At 55.3% G+C, this 17,993-nt stretch overlaps 1 protein-coding gene across 1 annotated transcript; it reads right to left on the bottom strand.

Annotated features, from left to right (window-relative positions):
• Positions 1–2,581: 2,581 nt before the first annotated feature.
• TSPAN1 (tetraspanin 1) lies at positions 2,582–13,777 on the bottom strand. The gene is made up of 8 exons (XM_024194299.2): positions 13,692–13,777; positions 13,178–13,242; positions 8,496–8,696; positions 7,903–7,977; positions 6,943–7,041; positions 5,883–6,026; positions 4,453–4,536; positions 2,582–3,522 (listed from the first exon to the last, which is right to left on the bottom strand). The coding sequence occupies exons 2-8, from the start codon at positions 13,232–13,234 to the stop codon at positions 3,469–3,471; spliced, it is 714 nt and encodes a 237-aa protein (XP_024050067.1). The 5' UTR covers positions 13,235–13,242; positions 13,692–13,777; the 3' UTR covers positions 2,582–3,468.
• Positions 13,778–17,993: the final 4,216 nt, after the last annotated feature.

A 17,993-nucleotide genomic window follows, 5' to 3' on the forward strand; every position in this document is an offset into this window, starting at 1 on the left:
CAAATCGGTGAATTCGGAGGAAAACCAATTTTGTTGGGACTTTTCCAACCTGCTCTGGTTATTTGTATCCCACCTGAGATCAGGGCCCCGTTGTGTTAGGGGCTGTACACAATTCCTGCTGCCCCACCAGCAGCTGCCCCTCCCCATCCTCAGCACCAAATTCTTTAGAATAAGAGCAATGAGTTTATCTGCATCGCATCGAGATAAAGGCAGTAGATGGCTTGTGTCATCTCTTTCCTGTCTATAAAGATAAAGAATAGGCCAGAATTTGCCTCTGTGTATATCAGCCATAGCTGGATGAGTTTACTGGCGTGAGATAGAACATTTCAGCCGGATAAGGGCAGTGCAAACTCTGGCGTTAGCTCACCCCCGTCACTCTTAGCACACATTGGCCTTATTAACCCCTAGAATGCTGGCGTGGTCTGCTGACACGCTCGCTGATGCCCAGACGGAGTGATTTACGCGTGGCCAAGCCTGGGAATCTCGTGCTCACAACAGACAGCAGAGCAGAGCGTTCACAACTGGGGGAGCGTAAGGTGGTGATAGCTAAACCGAAGAGGCTTGATTGTCCGGTGGTGCTGAATTCCCCGGGGTCTCATTGACCCTTCGAAGCCAGTGGAGGCTAAGAGCACTCGGTAGCTCTAAAAAAATCAAGTTAGTAATAACACACAGCTCTTCGAATGGTGCTTTTCACCAGTAGATCTCAAAGCACTTTACAGAGGAGAGCAGTATCAGGAGACTCATTTTACAGATGGGGAAACTGAGGCACGGGGTGGCGACGGGACTTGCCCAACTTCACGCAGCCGGCCAGTGGCCGAGCCAGGAATAGAACCCAGATCTCCTGGTTCCCAGTCCAGTGCTCCATCCCCTAAATAAACATGAATAACTCTCGCTATCGCCATGGCATGGAGAGGGTTTACAGCAAAGTCCCTGCCAGCAGGAGCCAGGTGCTCTACACACCAAGCAGTGCGCTTACATGCTGGGGTTTAGTAGGGGGTAGCCAGGCAAACCACCCCTCCTCCAGGACAGCTGCAGCCCCTGGACCCCAGCGTCCATCTCTGGTCTGTATCGGCTGCCTATTGTCTAGTGGTCATGTGCATCTAGTGGCATTTAAATCCCAGGCTGCATGAGACCCGGACTGGGTGCTTGGGTGGTGACCGGTGGCACCTGCGCTCAGATCAGCTGACTGGCCATCCCCCAAGCCGCCAGGTGCTCTGGGGCAGGTGGGCAAGGCTGCCCTGTTTTCGGCCTGCATGCAGGGAAGGAACTGGGGTGAATGGTGCGTTTGCAGGCTGATCCTTGGCGCCCCTAAAGTGCTTGGCTTCAACCCAGTATTTCAGTGGCTGGGCCAAGCATGTTCCAGCCCCCAACTGTTTATATGACCCCCCTCTCCACCCCCAGTCTCCCAGCTGGCTGTAGGTGCCAGAAGGGAGGGGTGGATGGGCACTGGGGTTTCCACCGCTGCCTTAACCAAATCAGCCGGAGGGAGCACATTTGCAAGGCAAATGGGCCATTGCTTTATGGGGTACCTGCACGCAGCCTCGCGCCCCTGCCCTGCGCCGAACCTGGCGTGGGTGGCAGGGGCTGTTGTGAAAGCAGGGCTTGTCTGCCACCCTCTTTGCTTTTAAACACGGGTGAGGCCAGGGCGGGCACCGCACGAGACTTGAACCGGCGGCCAGAGTGAAGGCGTTAAACCGCTTCTGGGAAGCCCGAGCTCCCGCCCTCCCCTTGAAGGCCCTTCGCTGCTTCGCGCCCCTGGCAATCTGATCCGCCCCTCTCTGATCCGCCAACGCCCCCCGGCCTGCCCTCTGCTTCCCCCAGCACCATCACGCTTTCACCCCTGCTGCCACCGACCCATGGCGCGCCAGCCTGTCCTTCCAGCTCCCACAGCAGCTGGGATCTTCAGGGGTTCTGTCTCTCTCTTCACTGGGGTGGGGGGCGGTTGCCTCTACCACCCCCCTTTTCCCCACGCACCACCCCTGCCCGAGGGCCTGCGTTGGAGTGTATTGCCGCTCACCATAGGAGCATGGGTCTGACATTGCACGGTGTCTGCCCAGCTGGTCTACAGCCACCTGCCCCCTGTTTGTCCAGTATGTACCCCTTTGCATGGCTAAGTGAAAGACAGCCCCCGATTGGAGCTTAGGACGGGCTGGTACAGCGCCTAACACAACAGGGCGCCCGTAGGGGCTAATAGCAGCGGTAGTCAGGCCTGGCTTATTGGTTTGCCCCAGGCTCCTACAGACGCACAGGAAAGTGGACAGCTGGCATGCAAACAGGAAGGACGGCCAAGTCACTAGGACATTTGCCTAAGCCTTAGGAGACTGAGGTGGGAGCCCCTGCTCTGCCACAGATTTCCTCCATGAGCTTAGGCAACTCACTTAATGTCTCCGTGCCTCAGTTTCCCCAGCTGTACAAGGGGGATGCGGGCCAGCAAAGTACCGAGGCTGGCTAGTTGATGCAGCACAACAGCACCCCGCGGTTGAGTCCTTGGTTAAAGAGTTTATTGGAACATCTTGTGCGCAAACCTTCATTCCACATTCAGAAAATAATTTACACTTGAGATTATAAATTAATTGGGGGGGGGGTTTCTTCACAGTGTAAAAATATACAGGACAGACTCAGTCTGGTGAGCTCCCAGCATTGCACTGTGCCTTCTAACCCAGCCCCACGACTTCAAGTGGGAGGGTGCGGAAGCTGAAGAGAGGAGGGTGGCCCGGGAGAGAGGTGAAGGGAGAGAGACAGGGAAAGAGTAGGGCCAGAGCAGCCCGAGGCCCTTTCCCTTGGCCTACCCGCTTCCCTCTGGCCTACACGCTTAAAGCAAGAAGGAAGTGATGGCCCGTTTTAGCTTGGCTGGATGTTCTCTCCCACCCCAGGAGGTCTAAGCCTTCTCCACTAATCTAGACTCTTATGGCAGTTGCTCTGCTGTCAGTTAGCGGTAGTTTCAGCATAGTCACTGGAAGACTCTTGGTTCACACCAGCCGATCACCGGGTAGAATCTAATCCTGCGCACTTAGACGGGGCCAGAGATCTTGTGAACCAGGAGGGCTGGGAAAACAAGCACAAGCAGCCGTCTGGGTCTGGTCATCTCCTAGCAAGATCTCCCTATCTCCCCACAGCTAGCTAGGATCACATAGCCCACGGAGGGGACAGAGCGGCATCCGTAGCCCCGTCAGTCTTTGGCACAGTCGCTCCGGCATGAAACGGAAGCTTTTTCCACTTCGGAAGTGATTGTATGTACACATTATCGATACGTCACACTAGGTAAAATATATATATATATATATACACACACACACAAACACACACTCTACAGCTGTCAGCTCGGGAGATCATTTAAAAACTAATCACAGTGCATAGGATAGAGAGTGTGTTGGGCCCAAGAAATGTTTGATTCTCAAGATAGAGGCAAGAATGCATCGTTCGTCCTCTTCCGCCCAGGGGAACAGGACTCGCCGCCTTCTCCAGGCCTCACTTCTTATCCAGCTGGCAGTACAGGTACATGGATACCACCATGGCGGCGATCTAAAGAGAGGTCAGTAGGTTAAATATCTCCTGCTGCCCAGGGAGGCCTTTTCTTCTTTCTCCTCATTGGCTAGACGCAGCCTCTAGATCACGCAACTGTAACCCAGTCTTGTGCCCCAGTCTATAGAGGAGAGGGGTCGGTTGTGGCTTTCCGATGGCCAGCCTGGCCCTTTAACTCAAGCTTGTGTATCTAGAGGTCCCGGGTTCGATCTGTGGGGATGGCCAAGATGGCGGGGCTCTGCCACCCAGCTGCCATCGTCCTCCCTCTCCTGTTGCTTCCCCCACACGAACGCTGGGGTCGGTTTGGGAAGCGGGCACTGAGGGTCAAGGCCGGGCGCAGGCGGAGGTTCAGGCTGCCTCGGTGGTTCCCATCCACCCCCGCTGAGCTGCTACCGCTGCAGCGGGCGAGCGCCTTGGTGCCATGTCCTCAAGTAGCTGCCGCCACCTGTATTTCTGCCCATTCTTTCCCCCGGCCTCCCCGCCTCCTCTTGTTTTGTGGTTCCCCCTCCGTGATCCCAACTCAAGCGCCAGGCTCCGGGGTGCCCGGGCTGGGGTTGGAGCCATTGGTGGTCACAGACGCTCTGACAGCTTGGCTGGGCACCCCGGGAGCAGAGGAGACAAGCCTGAGCCTGCAGCCCAGGAGGAGGAGAGCTCAGAAGTGGAGTCAGTGACTCTAGACTCTCCCCTACTGGACGTGCCCCTTGTTTGGAGCAGTGGAGGGGAGACAGTGGGACGGCAGCCGAGCAGACCTACGTCCCCACCTAGGGTGACCAGATGTCCCGATTCTCTAGGGACTGTCCCGATTTTGGGGTCTTTTTCTTATATAGGCTCCTATTACCTCCCACCCCCCGTGCTGATTTTTCACACTTGCTGTCTGGTCACCCTATCCCTGCCCAGTTTCTACAGCCAGGAGCCAGCGTGGGGACTTACCTCTAGCGCACAGATCCCTGCCGCCACGCCCCCCACCACGCCCGCGTTCTTGCGAATGTCGCTCAGCAGCTGCTTGAAGCAACCCTAGGGGGAAATGGAAACCAGCACGGTTAGAAAGAGCCGGAGCCAAGCAAGCGATGGAAGCTGGTTGGAGCAAGGCGGCTGATGCCCCGTCAGCGGAAGGACGCAGCTCCCCCTTCAGTCCCCCTGCTGGGTTTGCCGGCACCGAGCGACTTGCTGAGTGCTTCTGAAGGGAGTCCCATGGTGAGCGCTGACTGCTGGTTGAGAAGGGCGGGAGTGTGCCCGGCTGTGCCCTGGCGGTATAGACCAAGCAGGACACCCGTAGTATACGGGCACTTCAGGGATCAGTAAGACTCAGGTCAGCTTCCCAACACCCAGGAGGACCCCAATATTAACAGGGTTCAGGAAGTCAGGCCAATTTGAGGGGTCTTGATTTGGGCACAGCCTCCCCTCCCCACCCTCCCACTCCCAAATTAAAAGCACCCAGTCTTGGCCACTTCCACTAGATGTCCAAAAATGCACCGGATGGTAATCGCCACAGGGGTTCTGTTCCGCAGCTGAGAATAACTCCAAGCAGAAAGGTCTGTGCTCATGCAATGGGTTAAGTAGGATTTGTACGTCCTACATGAATATAACGCAGAGCGCTGGGTCGGCTACTTTTGTTTCACGTGATCTATAGAGTCTAGTTACTAAGACAATCACTAAGAGGGTCAAACAGCGATAGGTTTGAACGCCATATATTGTGTGCATGTGATGGTTTGAAAGGGGACTCAGCTTCGGAGGAGATTTGGGCCTCGTTTCTGGACCAATGTAATATGCACATTAAATACATTTGTACTCCCAGTGCATTCGGAATGGCCTGGACTGTTGCTTCTACACACAACTCCCTCCCACCCATCCCTGGGGAGGTCTTCCGTGACCCTATTATTTTTCGGCCAAGTGTCTAAAGAACCTTCGTATAAAGAGAATAACCTATTAGAATCTAGACAAAATCCCCTAGACCAGGCCAGAGTTATCTGCAGGGTCAGCCTTGCTCATGTGTACCACCTACAGGCCTCCAAGCCCTTCGCAAGACGTGTCCTCATCCCCACACTTACAGGTAGGGAAGGGACATAGAGAGGGCAAGTGACTTGGCCAAGGTTGTAGAGCAAGTCAGTTGCAGAGATGGGAACAGACGATAAGCTCAGGCCCCCCGTGCAGTACAAACCTGCTCCTCCTCTGCCTTGCGCCACACTTCTGTGATTCACAAACTAGTCCCACCTCCCTCTCCGCTGGGAAGGGGACAACCCCAGACACTTCAAGAGCAGATGTCAGAGAAGGACAGTGGCCCAGTTTCCACAGCAAACCCACGCCCTTCTAGCCGTGCGGGGTCCTGCAGCCATAAGACAAAAGCTGCTGTGTCTCCATACCTCTACGTTGCTGCTCTGTGCAGCTGTCGCATTGCACGGGATGCTGACGGGGTTGCAGCAGAACGCCGGGTACGTGTTGTTGTGTTCCTTGTAGTAGTAAGAGTCAGTGAAGTCTGTGTAGTTCGTCAAGCCGCAGCATTTCACCTGGGAGGAGGAGGCAGAGGAGTGAGAGCAAGGAACAGAACGTGCCCAGCGCCATCACGTCCCAACCAGAGACCTCAAAAAGCTCCACGGACAGATTACAAACCGGTTAATCTCGGGGCCTGTCTCTATCCTACAGGGGTGGATGAAGCCGTCTGGGGCGACGGTACAGCCAGTTAGGACAGGATTGGAAGCAATGAGGGATAATGCATCCAGCCGAAATGGGGAGGAAGGCAGAATGTCGTTCCCCAAGCTGGAGCTGGGCCAGGATTCGGGGTCCAACCCCGACTCTTGAGAGAAGAGGGGCCTTTGACGACCACAGCTTGTCAGAGGCAACTGCAGTCTTGTGCATTTTGTCCCAGTGGCCACGACTACCTGGTGGGCGGCGGTCTGTGTTGCCGCAGAGGGGAGCGGGGTTGGTTCCAGACACTTGTACCTCGTGTGCATTTGAAGTTATGTCCCCCATCACCCATAGCCCAGGAGGGGACGTTCAGTGGATGGGCTCAGATGGGAGCTCTTCCGTCCATCGGCAGCCGAAGAGCGGTAGACACAGGGTCTAGAGGGTGATCAGAATGAAGGGGGCTGGGGCCGGCGCGTTTGCTCCTAGCTCAGACTCGGGTGTCAGCTGAGGCGTGTTGACTTTCAGCTTCTCGAACATGCAGTCGAGTGGCTCACTCGGGAGCTGTGCTCGCCGAGCGGGCAGAGAAGATCTGTCCCGGGCAGGCAACCCCGGGAGGAGCCAAATCCCAGAAATCAGGCTCCGGGCAGCTCTTTACAAGGCCCAAGTGTCCAAGGCAAAGTCTATTGCCCCATCCCCGGAAAGCCCCCCTCAATCTCTAACCAAGAGGCCGTTCTCGAGAGAGGTCGCTTGTAAATAAACAGAGGGTTTGTGGCTGGAGGCCCGCGCAGGCCGGCTCACCTTACTCATGGTGGTGTTCCAGATCTCCGTGACTTGAGAAACCTTCCCGTACTGATTCTTCAGCGTCGGAGTCACCGTTGATTCCAGGATGGTCTCCGCCTAGAAGAGAGTTCAGATGCCATCACAGCAGGCATTAGCCCAACAGCCTTGCGCGCACGCGGGGAGAGGCCAAGGCTTAATGGGGTTCTTGGAGAATCCTCCAGGCCAGCGTCCAGGTACACCGGCAACCTCTGCATGTGAGAGGGGGGCTGCCCAGGGGAGTTTGCTGTGCCGGCCCCTTTCCCCAGGAATGGACTCGCTGGGGGACAGGTCGAAGAGTTCCCCAGTTGCGTAAGACGCGTGAGGTCTGTAAGCAGGAAGTGAGAACAGGAACGACCGTCCCCGAGCGGGTCTGACACCACCCTGGCCTACGGCACAGGACGTTCCCGGCAGCAGCTCAGGATTGCTGCCACACAGAGCGGGCCGGAGCTGTCATCTACTCTGCCACCGCCTGCGGCGTTCGCTTTTCCGCCTCCGTTTCGCTTCCCAGGGCTCACGCTGCAGCGTGCATGCTACTGACACTGCGGGGGATGGGGGGGGGTGAATAGACTAAATCCACATCCCCCCCCCAGCCCCTCACCCCCCATACAACACTGGGCAGCCTCGCCCCCAACCCAGACAGGGCTGCGTCGCACCAGGCCTTGTGACTGCGTGCCAGGCCGTTTTCCATGCAGGACTGAGAGACTAATTGCCGAGAGAGACTAGCCCCAGGGGTAGGGCATTCCCGCTTCCCTCCTGCCCCACTAACACCGTGAGTGAGGCCTGACCCTCAGCACCCATCAGGGAGGACCGATCTCAGCTCCTCTGGCGTCCCCCTTAGCGCAAGGCCTAGAGTAAAGTCCTCCCAGGAACGGGCAAAGGAGACCGAGGTTGCATTAGCCCAGCCAAGCAATCTGTCCCTCCCACCCCTCTCTGACTTACGAGAGACGTGTAGACCAGCGCCACCACCGCAGCAGCGATCTCAGCAATGAAGATGATCAGCACGATCGAGAAGAACTAGAGGAGACACAACGCGGAGGTCAGAGACGGGACGGAGTCCAAGCCCGTCTAGCTGGGGCTGGCCACAGCGCTGCCTGCTTCCTGTGGTGGTTAGCAGGGCTGGGTGCAGCCCCGAGGAGAAACTTGGGGGAGGCCAACCCGGCTTCAGCTAGTTCAGAAGTGGGTAAGGAAGGGGGCGAGAGATTGTTACCATGGGGATCTCCCACGGCTTGGGCGAGGCAGGGTTTACTATCAAGCAGGGAAGCGTGGGATTTTGAGGGGGCCACTCAATATTCAGACATGTATTGAGTGGCCTCATCCTGGGATCAAATCTACCCCGTTTCAAGGCAGCAGCTGTGTCCCCCGCATGTCCAGACTGAGATTGCAAATGCAGACCACTGGCCTGACAGACCCCACCTCCCTCCTGGAGGTACAAAGCCCACTTCTTCCACCATCCTACCCCACGTGCAGCTCGACAAGCGGGCTAGGCAGACCGAGCGAGCGCGGATTCACGCCGCCCGGAGCTGGAGAGTTACCATGATCAGGAGGCATTTGCTCTCTTTCTGGGCCCCGCAGCATCCCAGGAAGCCAAGCACCACCAGGATGGCGCCGATGACGATGAGGAAGTAGCTCACGTTCACAAACGGCAAGGTGCTGGCCGAGCCAAATATGCTGGAGAATGAGCTCGCGTCCACGGCAACCCAGATCCCGACACCCAGGAGCGTCCCTCCGCCAAGCTAGGAGGCAAGAGAGAGGCGTGTGTTATTTCAGAGGTGGCTTGGAAAGGGCTAAGGGACGTGGTGTCTGGAGCCAGCACCTTATTGACGGGAGCTAGAAAGGCAAGACAATCTTCTCCTTTCACTTCTAGTTGTGAACGTTCTGCTCTCACGCTAACTGCAACGTTCCTTCCCCTCTAGCTCACGGGCTAGTCTGCCCTCCCCAGCACGCAGTGGTGACCCAGGGCTGGCCCTTTTGCGAAACAGAGGAAGGGCTCCTGGAGCAGATTAGAGGTCCCTTGATTTGGGGGATAATCTCGGGTGAGTTAGCACGAGTGAAAAGCGGCCCATGAAACATGGACAATCCGTAAGAGGGCGCGGCCCTGACCACTGGTCTCTATAGAGACAGATCGTGTTGTCGATTCACCCAAGTGCACAGGGGAGGGGCTCACGGTAGGCAAGGGAGCTGGTGTGATTGGTTTTGGCTCAGAGGCGGGGCTAAGGGCACTGTGATTTGCACAAGAGAGATTCAGAGACCCCCTGATTCGGCTGGGAACAGCTGCTCAGTCACTGGCCCGGGGCTGTTTCTGGAACGGGGAGACCCAGGAAAGCTCTGACACGGCACGCGGGTCTCGGGGAACTTCCTGATTTCTACCCCAGGGTCAGTCATTTCCTCTGATCAATGCCTGGCACTGGCTGAGGAGATTATAACCTTCTGCTTTCCCGGACAGGTCTTTGTCCTTGCATTCCAGCACGGGGTGGGGCAGATAAACCCTGATGCTGGCGGGGCGGGAAGGAGAGCCCGGCCACTGCACCAGCCTCACCCACTCCAGTCAGCTCTTTGCGTCGGCCGGGGTCATTACAGTCAACACATGGTGAAGGGCCCCTCACGCTGGAGGGAAAGGGTCTGAAGTCAGTGCCTGACCCCGAAAGAGCGATCGGTACCCAAGTGTGCCACCGATGTTTGCTCTCCCCACCCCCCGTATGCCCCATCACCATCTCGACCCCTCCCCATCCACCTAGCTACCTCCCTCTCCTCATTTAAATTCCTCCCCAAGTCTCCAATGCCACCCTCGGGTGAGTCATTTGCCAGAAGCCCCTGCCAAGCCATTCCTCCCTCTCCTAGACTAAGGTCAGAAGGGACCGTCACAATCATCTCGTTTGATCTCCTGCACATCACAGACCACAGAACCTCACCCGCCCACTCCTGAAATAGACGCTGAACTTCTGGCTGAGTTACTGATGTCCTCAAATCATGGTTTAAAGACTAAGTTATAGGGAATCCACTATTGACAATAGTTTAAACCTGCCAGTGACCAGTGCCCCATGCTGCAGAGGAAGGCGAAACCTCCCAGGGTCTCTACCAGTCTGACCCAGGGGGAAATTCCTTCCCGACCCCAAATATAGTGATCAGTTAGACCCTGAGCATGTGGGCAAGACCCAGCAGCCAGACACCTGGGAAAGAATTCTCTGTAATAACACAGAGCCCTCCCCATCTAGTGTCCCATCATTGGCCGCTGGAGATATTTGCTGCTAACAATTGCAGATCGGTGACATGCCATTGTAGGAAGTGTCATCATACCATCCCCTCCATACACTTATCCAGCTCAGTCTTGAAGCCAGTTAGGTGTTCTTACCCCCCCCCCACTGCTCCCCCTCGCCTTTCAGAACCGGAACCATCAGAGCAGAGACATCTCCACAAGAAGCACCACACGGCAGGTCAGATCACCCCGGAGGAGCACAATGTCTCAGGCCGGGAGGGCAGAATCCCAGTTCCCGCATCGGTGTCCAAGTGAACGAGCGTTCTGGAGCCTCCCATGTTTTGCAGCCATCTTAGGACCTGACTAGCCACAGGCTTCAGCAGAGGTCGGGCCCGCCTCGGCTTCAGCACAAGCCAGGAGGAGACCACCCGCATGTCCTCATTCGGAGGCGCTGCCCCTTGGGATCAGACAAGCTTCCCCCTGTGAGGGTCCGTGTAGGGAGACAAGGACCTCAGCCCGTCTCTGAGGGCCGCAGCAAGAGCGGTTGGGAGAAGAAAGGAAGAATCATGCGGGCCAAAGAGCTTTCCCAGGCTGATCATTCCAGCTACATTGGACTAGCGGGGACCAGGCAGCCAGCCTCCCTATCTGTATCTCCTAGCCAAGCCCAGGGGGAGAAATACACTGAAGAGAACTATTTCCCTCTGGCTGGGAGAACTGCTTCTCCTGTGGGACGCCGCAGGAGCCGAGCAGCTCCATCCTCGCCCCAGCGCCACAGAGACAGCTCTGCCTTTGAACACATGCCAGCTGAGCGAGAACAGACGGCCTTGTCCACCGGGCGAATGAAGCCGTGTCCTTTGGGGCAGCGGAAAACGAAGTCACCAGAGAAGTCACTCGTCACCTCCATTATAACCCCCCCCAGCTGAGCTTTTCTCATTGGATCCAGAGCAGAGGAGGATGGAGAAACCCTCCATCAGAGCCACCTGGGAGGAACCTGAGAGGAGCAGACGCGTCAGCCCGTCGGGGGGAAAGAGACAGAGCCATTATTACTGCATTTCCCTGCCAGTCTCAATGCTGCCTTGGTTTCGGAGCCGCTAGCCCCGCCCTCCAGGATTTCGACTTGACGCTATTCATGGTCAGGTGCCCCCGGGAACGTGGGGGGAAAACAATCAGTAATTGGAAAGACGGCAGCAGATCCCAGTAGATCCTCAGGGCCAGTGGGGGCAGAGAGCTACAAACCAGAGCTGGCTGGGAAAAGAACAGGATTCCTTCCCACCCCCACCCCTCTGCCGAAAATGTAGACAAAACAAGAGGGGGTTTTCTGATGGCTCTGCCCTGCCCCCCCAGGACAGCAGACGCGGCCTCTGGATTTTCAATTAAAGGAGAATTTTCCATTTAAAAAAAAATAAAAGGTTTTGATGGAAGTTTTCTGGCCGGCCCTATAACAACCCCCCACCTGGCAAAGTGAGAGAGACAGAGCGTCTCCTGTCCGGCCCGGAAGTCCGCCTGTTGACAGGGAGAGGCCGGAGGGGGAAAGAAGAGAGGGCAGGGCCTTCAGCCCCGCTTTCTCATCCTCCCCAAGTATAACTCGGTGCAGTTCTAATCCTGCCAGCCTTGGATGCCACCCTGGTGAATCGAGGCAACGGACGAGCCCCAAGTCGGAGGGGTCAGAACAGAGCGAAACTGCAGACAACCTTCTAGCCAGCACGGGCCCCACCAGCCCTGGTCCCTGAGCAGCTGTGCTGCCATGTATCCCCGTGGCTTTCCAGGGTACTCCACGCAGACGGCAGGGCCAGGAGCCGAGCACAGAGGCCCTGAGGGCTCGTACTGTACCGAGGGAGTGAAAGAGACAGAGAAAATAAAACACGCTTCTGCGGTGGTGGAGCTCCCGGGGACCAGATAGATTTCCATCAGCAAGGTGGCCTGGCTGGATACAGGTTGCAAAGGAGTAAGAGCTTTTGGATGGATCCTGATGTCACTGCCCCCCCCGCTCTCCTTCCAATGCCACGGGTGCGATTGTCGCCTACAGCGTGGGAGGAGAACAATCAGTGACCGTCGGAGACAGTCTCAGTCCAGAGCCATCATTGGAGTCCCCCGGCAATCCTGGCAGCGTGGCCTTATTCAAAGCGAATCCAGGTACTGGGAACAGGTGCACCATGGCGCGGGCTGCAGAATCCATCAACCGCCTCCGTTTCCTGGAACCGCTCCAGCAGGATGTCTTGTTCTGGCCAACTCTGGGGTGGGGCTCTTAGGGAAAGGGGGCTGGTTATAGCCCGCCCACGCCCTGGAGGAGTGGCTTACATTTCCTATGTGGCTAGCTGTCCAATGTAGGTGATCGCCTGAGGGTCTGGTTTACTGGTTGCAGAGGGCAATACGCTCCAGCGTAGAAACAGAATGCTTACAGTCTGACACGATCTATCAGCGTCACAACCCTACAGCCACCACGAGAGCTTCGGAGCAAGCCAGTTTGCCAAGCAAGCCTAGACTGAAACGCAATCACCTTGGCTGGGACCCTTTAAAACTTAAACCCAGCGTTATATAGTATTGTCAACCCCCAGCATTCAGAGACCACGAGCCAGGCCTACCGCCTGTACTCTAATTAACTCATTAAAACTAGCCGTGCCGATGCTACAGGGCGGGCTGCGTCCGCGCTGCGACATGCTCGCTGCTATTCTAGCCAGCTCGCTAGGGTGCGGCTGGCATGAGTGCGTCCACACGAGATGCCACTCACCGCCCTGCCCGCTGGGCAGACACACACAATTCCTACAAAGGAGCACTCCGAGAAAGGGACTCTGGAAAGCATTGCAAACCGCTGGTCCGGCAGAGTCCCAGCCCAGCCCTGCCATAGGTTTCACGAGAGGCAGTCACAGTGCTCATCCCAAAGTTCCCCGGGGCCAGCAGAGAATAAGGGCAGGTTCATTCTTTTTTAAAAATAATCTGAGCCATGGTTTCTGGACATTTGCTGGCAGTGAAATCTAGCTCCCGCAACGAAGAGAAACAGCCTGAAACGCGGCCGGTACTTACAAATATGGCCAGGTTAAACAAGATCATCATAACCTTGAGGAAACTGAAGCAGCCCATCTTTGCTCCTGAAAAGAAAACGGAGAGATTAGCACAGCCCAAATAAATGGGTTAGTCTGTAAGGTGCCACAAGGACCCCTCATTCTTTTTGCTGATACAGACTAACACGGCTGCCACTCTGAAACCTCGGTGCGAGAAGTTTTAGGGCAGACCAGTGCCTCACCCAGCAGTGAGCCCCAGTTACCTTCCAGGGGGGCTTTTCAACACTAGGGAAGACGCAAACGGCTCCCCTCTGCGGCAGAGAGAAAGAGGAAGCCGAGGCAAATCAATTTCTCTTTGACTGTTGCTCAAAGAGTCCGAGGGAAGTTTCCCTGTCCGGCTGCAGCAGCTCTCAAAGCTCCCAGCCCCACTCCCTTCTCAGGGCTTCCCCCTCCCAGGGGCAAAGAGCTGAACCTCGCTGTGAATCAAGCCCCCCACCTGCAGAAGGAGGGGGTCACACCAGGAATGCAGGGCTCACCTTAGTGATCAAATCCAGAGGGGGGGGAAATAAAATCCAAAGCAGCCTCGAGAACCCAACCCAGGCGATGCTCCTGTAGCGCTAGGAGTCTGTCCTACCTGACCTAGACCCAACCCTGTTTTCCTTTAACCAGGTGCTGTGCCCAGCTTCTTAAGGGAGCCTAAGTGGCAGTTGTCTCCTCCAATCAGAAACTTCCCCCTTCCAGCCCAATCAAATCCCTTAGGGGATGGTCCACTCCTCACAAACTTTTTTTTTAGTAGGTTACAGGGGTAGTTGAAGGATTCTCTTTAGTCCTTGCTGGCCCCTAGCGGCTGCAGGGAGATATTGCTTCTTGCTCGTGGCACCTTAGGCTACGTCTTCACTACCCGCCGATCCGGCGGGTAGCAATCGGTTTATCGGGGATCGACTTACCGCGTCTCGTGAGGACGCGGTAAAATCGATCCCTGATGGCTCTACCGTCGACTCCGGAAATCCACCTCGACAAGAGGCGGTAGCGGAGTCGGCGGCAGCGGTCGGCTTTCCCCCATCCTCACCGCCAGGTAAGCCGACCTAAAATACGCAACTTCAGCTACGGTATTCACGTAGCTGAAGTTGCGTATCTTAGGTCGGAACCCCGCTGTAGTGTAGACCCAGCCTTAGAGACTAACAAAGTTGTTTGGGCAGAAGCTTTCGTGGGCTAAAACCCACTTCATCGGATGCATGCAGTGGAAGATACAGTAGGAAGATATATATATACACAGAGAACATGAAAAAATGGGTGTTGCCATACCAACTGTAACGAGGGTAATTAATTAAGGTGAGCTATTATCAGCAGGAGAAAAAAAATTTTTGCAGTGATAATCAGGATGGCCCATTTCCAACCATTGACAAGAAGGTGTGAGTAACAGCAGGGGGGGGAAATTAGCATGGGGAAAACAGTTTTACTTTGTGTAATGACCCATCCACTCCCAGTCTTTATTCAAGCCTAATTTAATGGTGTCCAGTTTGCAAATTCATTCCAGTTCTGCAGTTTCTCGTTGGAGTCTGGTTTTGAAGGTTTTTTTGTTGGGGTATTGCGACGTTGCAATCTGTCATTGAGTGACCGGCGAGGTTGAAGTGTTTGGGCCCAGATCCTCCAGGGGGTTTTAGGTTTGATCCCTTTCAGCATCTGGGCCACAGAGCTGGGGTTAGAGGGCCTGGTTTTCTGCTGCCCACTGTAATTCCTGAAGCTTTGCTAGCGGCGGCAGGATGATGGGAGTTGTGTTGCGTTCAGCCCAGGAGCCCCCACCCGTCGTTTGACTGCAAATGTGTGAGCGTCGTTTTCAAATCGAGAGCGGTTTGCAGGGCAGCATGTGTGATGCAGACTGCGTGTTGCCGTGTGCATGCCTGTGAGAGTGTGAGAGGGCGTGTTTGCACGATTGTCTGCAGGAGCTTGCATGGGTCCCCAGGCACGCGTGTCATGTGTGCAGGGTCATGCGTGTGCATGCGTATGTAACCCACATGCTTGCATTGCAGTGGTGTAAAGCAGCCGTTCTCAAACGTTAACAACCCCAGGACCTCCATTTTGATTAAAAAAAAATTGCGGACCCCCAAGTCCCCCCCCCGCTCAGCCCCAGGCCCCGCCCACATTCCCCCCTGCTCCTCCTTTTCCACACGTCTTTCCACCCCCTCCTCTGAGCATGCCCCATCCCCGATCCTCCCCCTCCCTCCCAGTGCCTCCTGCACGCTGCTAAACAGCTGTTCCCCGGCGTGCAGGAGGCGCTGGGAGGGAGGGGGAGGAGTTGATCAGCGCGGCCCGTGGACCCCCTGGACTACCCTCGCAGACCCCACTTTGAGAAACGCTGATGTAAAGTAAAGGAAGAACCCGTGGAGAGGACACATAAGTCATGTTTGAGGGACCCTGGTTCAAATCCTCCAAGGTATTGAGCTGCCTAAATACCGTTCACGTTCTGGGCATGTGTCCCTTCAGGGTGGCTCTGCTGGATTCAGAGATCCTAGATTTCAAGGCCAGAAGGGACCATTGTGATCAGCTAGTCTGACCCCCTGTAGAACGCAGGCCAGAGACCTGCCCCAAACAACTCCCAGCGCAGAGCTTTTAGAGAACCATCCAATTTTGATTGAAAAAATTGTCAGTGATGGAGAATCCACCACGGCCCTGGCTAAATTGTTCCAATGGCTAATTACTCTCTCCCCTAAGAATTTACACCATATTTCCATCTGAATTTGTCTCGCTTCAGCTTTCAGTCGCAGGATCGTGGATGGGCCAGTGTCATCCAGAAACTGGGGTCAGGGGGAGGCACTAGCTATACTAATTAGCTACTTGGGTGATTTCCATTGTGGGCAAGCAGGCTGACAGGACGCACCCAGAGTCACTCCTGGAGAGTGAAGCCCATGGAAACCCAAGTTTATAAATAGGAATCGGAGCCAGACTGGATGATTCAGCCGTGGAGCAGCGCAAGCCCCGGATGGCTCTGCTGTATGGGCCGTGTTCCTAGGACTTTGCCAGCTTGTTGGATCTAGCCTGCCGGCTCCCTCAGCCCACCAGAGAAGAGGCCTGGAATTGCTGCAGCCTGTGCACATTGCAGCTTGTCATTGCCAGAGCAGTTTGCAGGAGACTGTGGGACTATTGCATGAATGTGCCCTGCAGAGGGGGCTGTTACCAGCTCTGCCCGTCACTTTGGGGTACGCTCATTTATTAGGGTTACTCTTCTGGGGGGAAGTCTGTACTTCTATCAATGTACTGCTTGTGTCACTTGTGTTCCCACACGGAGCTCTGCTTCTCCCTACTGCAGGTTCCCTCCCAATGGAGCTGTCTGCAGGACCTAGGTTCCCCAGGGCTGGGTTCCTCCAGCCCCAGAATCAGATGCACACACATTAACAGAGCGCGTCTGAGCGGACCGAGTCAATCAGCACTCCCAAGCTGACCCCTTATACGCCCCTGAACTCAGCAGGCTGGGTCGAGCAGCACTTCCAAGCTGTCACCCTCCTATGCCCCAGGTTCAGCACGTCCCTATCCCCACTTTCACGTTACAATTGTTCTGGCAGTAACCCACTGGATGAGCAAACCCCACAGGATTTTTGGATCTTTAGCTTAGGTACGAGGAGCGTTGCTGCAGAGCAAATCGGGAAGCCAAAAACACAAAAGAGAGAGAGAGAGAGAGGGAGGAAAGCAACCAGCTTAATCATGAAAGTTATTTATTGCCAGGTAATAACAATACAAGGGGAGCCAAACAAACAAAACAGTGATAATATTAAATCTAACTTACATTTGATTATAAAAGTGAGGTTTAGAAAACTAGAACTGATCACACAAGTCAGGGTCAGAAGGCTACACTGAGAGAGAGAGAGAGATCTGGGTTCCCACCACTCCGTGAAGTGGGTCCTGGGTTCTGGGTCTGGTTCTGCTCAATATCTTCAGCAATGATTTAGCTAATGGCATAGAGAGTACACTTATCGCGTTTGCGGACGATACCAAGCAGGGAGGAGTTGCAAGTGCTTTGGAGGAGAGGATTAAAATTCAAAATGATCTGGACAAACTGGAAAAATGGTCTGAAGTAAATAGGATGAAATTCAATAAGGACAAATGCAAAGTGCTCCACTTAGGAAGGAACAATCAGTTGCACACGTACAAAATGGGAAATGACTGCCTAGGAAGGAGTACAGCGGAAAGGGATCTGGAGGTCATAGTGAACCACAAGCTAAATATGAGTCAGCAGTGTAACACTGTTGCAAAAAAAGCAAACATCATTCTGGGATGTATTAGCAGGAGTATTGTAAGCAAGACACGAGAAGTAATTCTTCCGCTCTACTCCGCGCTGATTGGCTGCAGCTGGAGTATTGTGTCCAGTTCTGGGCGCCACATTTCAGGAAAGATGGGGACAAATTGGAGAAAGTCCAGAGAAGAGCAACAAAAATGGATAAAAGGTCTAGAAAACATGACCTGTGAGGGAAGATTGAAAAAATTGGGTTTGTTTAGTCTGGAGAAGAGAAGACTGAGAGGGGACATGATAACAGTTTTCAAGTACATAAAAGATTGTTACAAGGAGGAGGGAGAAAAATTGTTGTTCTTAACCTCTGAGGATAGGACAAGCAGGGCTGGCTCTGGATTTTTTGCCGCCCCAGGCAAAAAAGCCTCCCGCCGCCCCCCCCCCCAGGCCCCCCCGGCAGGGGAGGGCGGCGAGCCCGGCCGGGGAGAGCGGAGCCCCGGGGGTCAGAGCGCCGGGGGGAGGGCGGCGAGCCCCGCCGGGGCTCCGCTCTCCCCGGCGGTCAGAGGCTAGATACGTTCAAACTGTCTGTCTGTCTGTCTGTAAGCCCTAGGGGTGG

The sequence above is a fragment of the Terrapene carolina genome, unplaced genomic scaffold (genome assembly GCF_002925995.2).
Source record: "Terrapene carolina triunguis isolate 2854851 unplaced genomic scaffold, T_m_triunguis-2.0 Scaffold110, whole genome shotgun sequence".
Lineage (NCBI taxonomy): Eukaryota > Metazoa > Chordata > Testudines > Emydidae > Terrapene > Terrapene triunguis.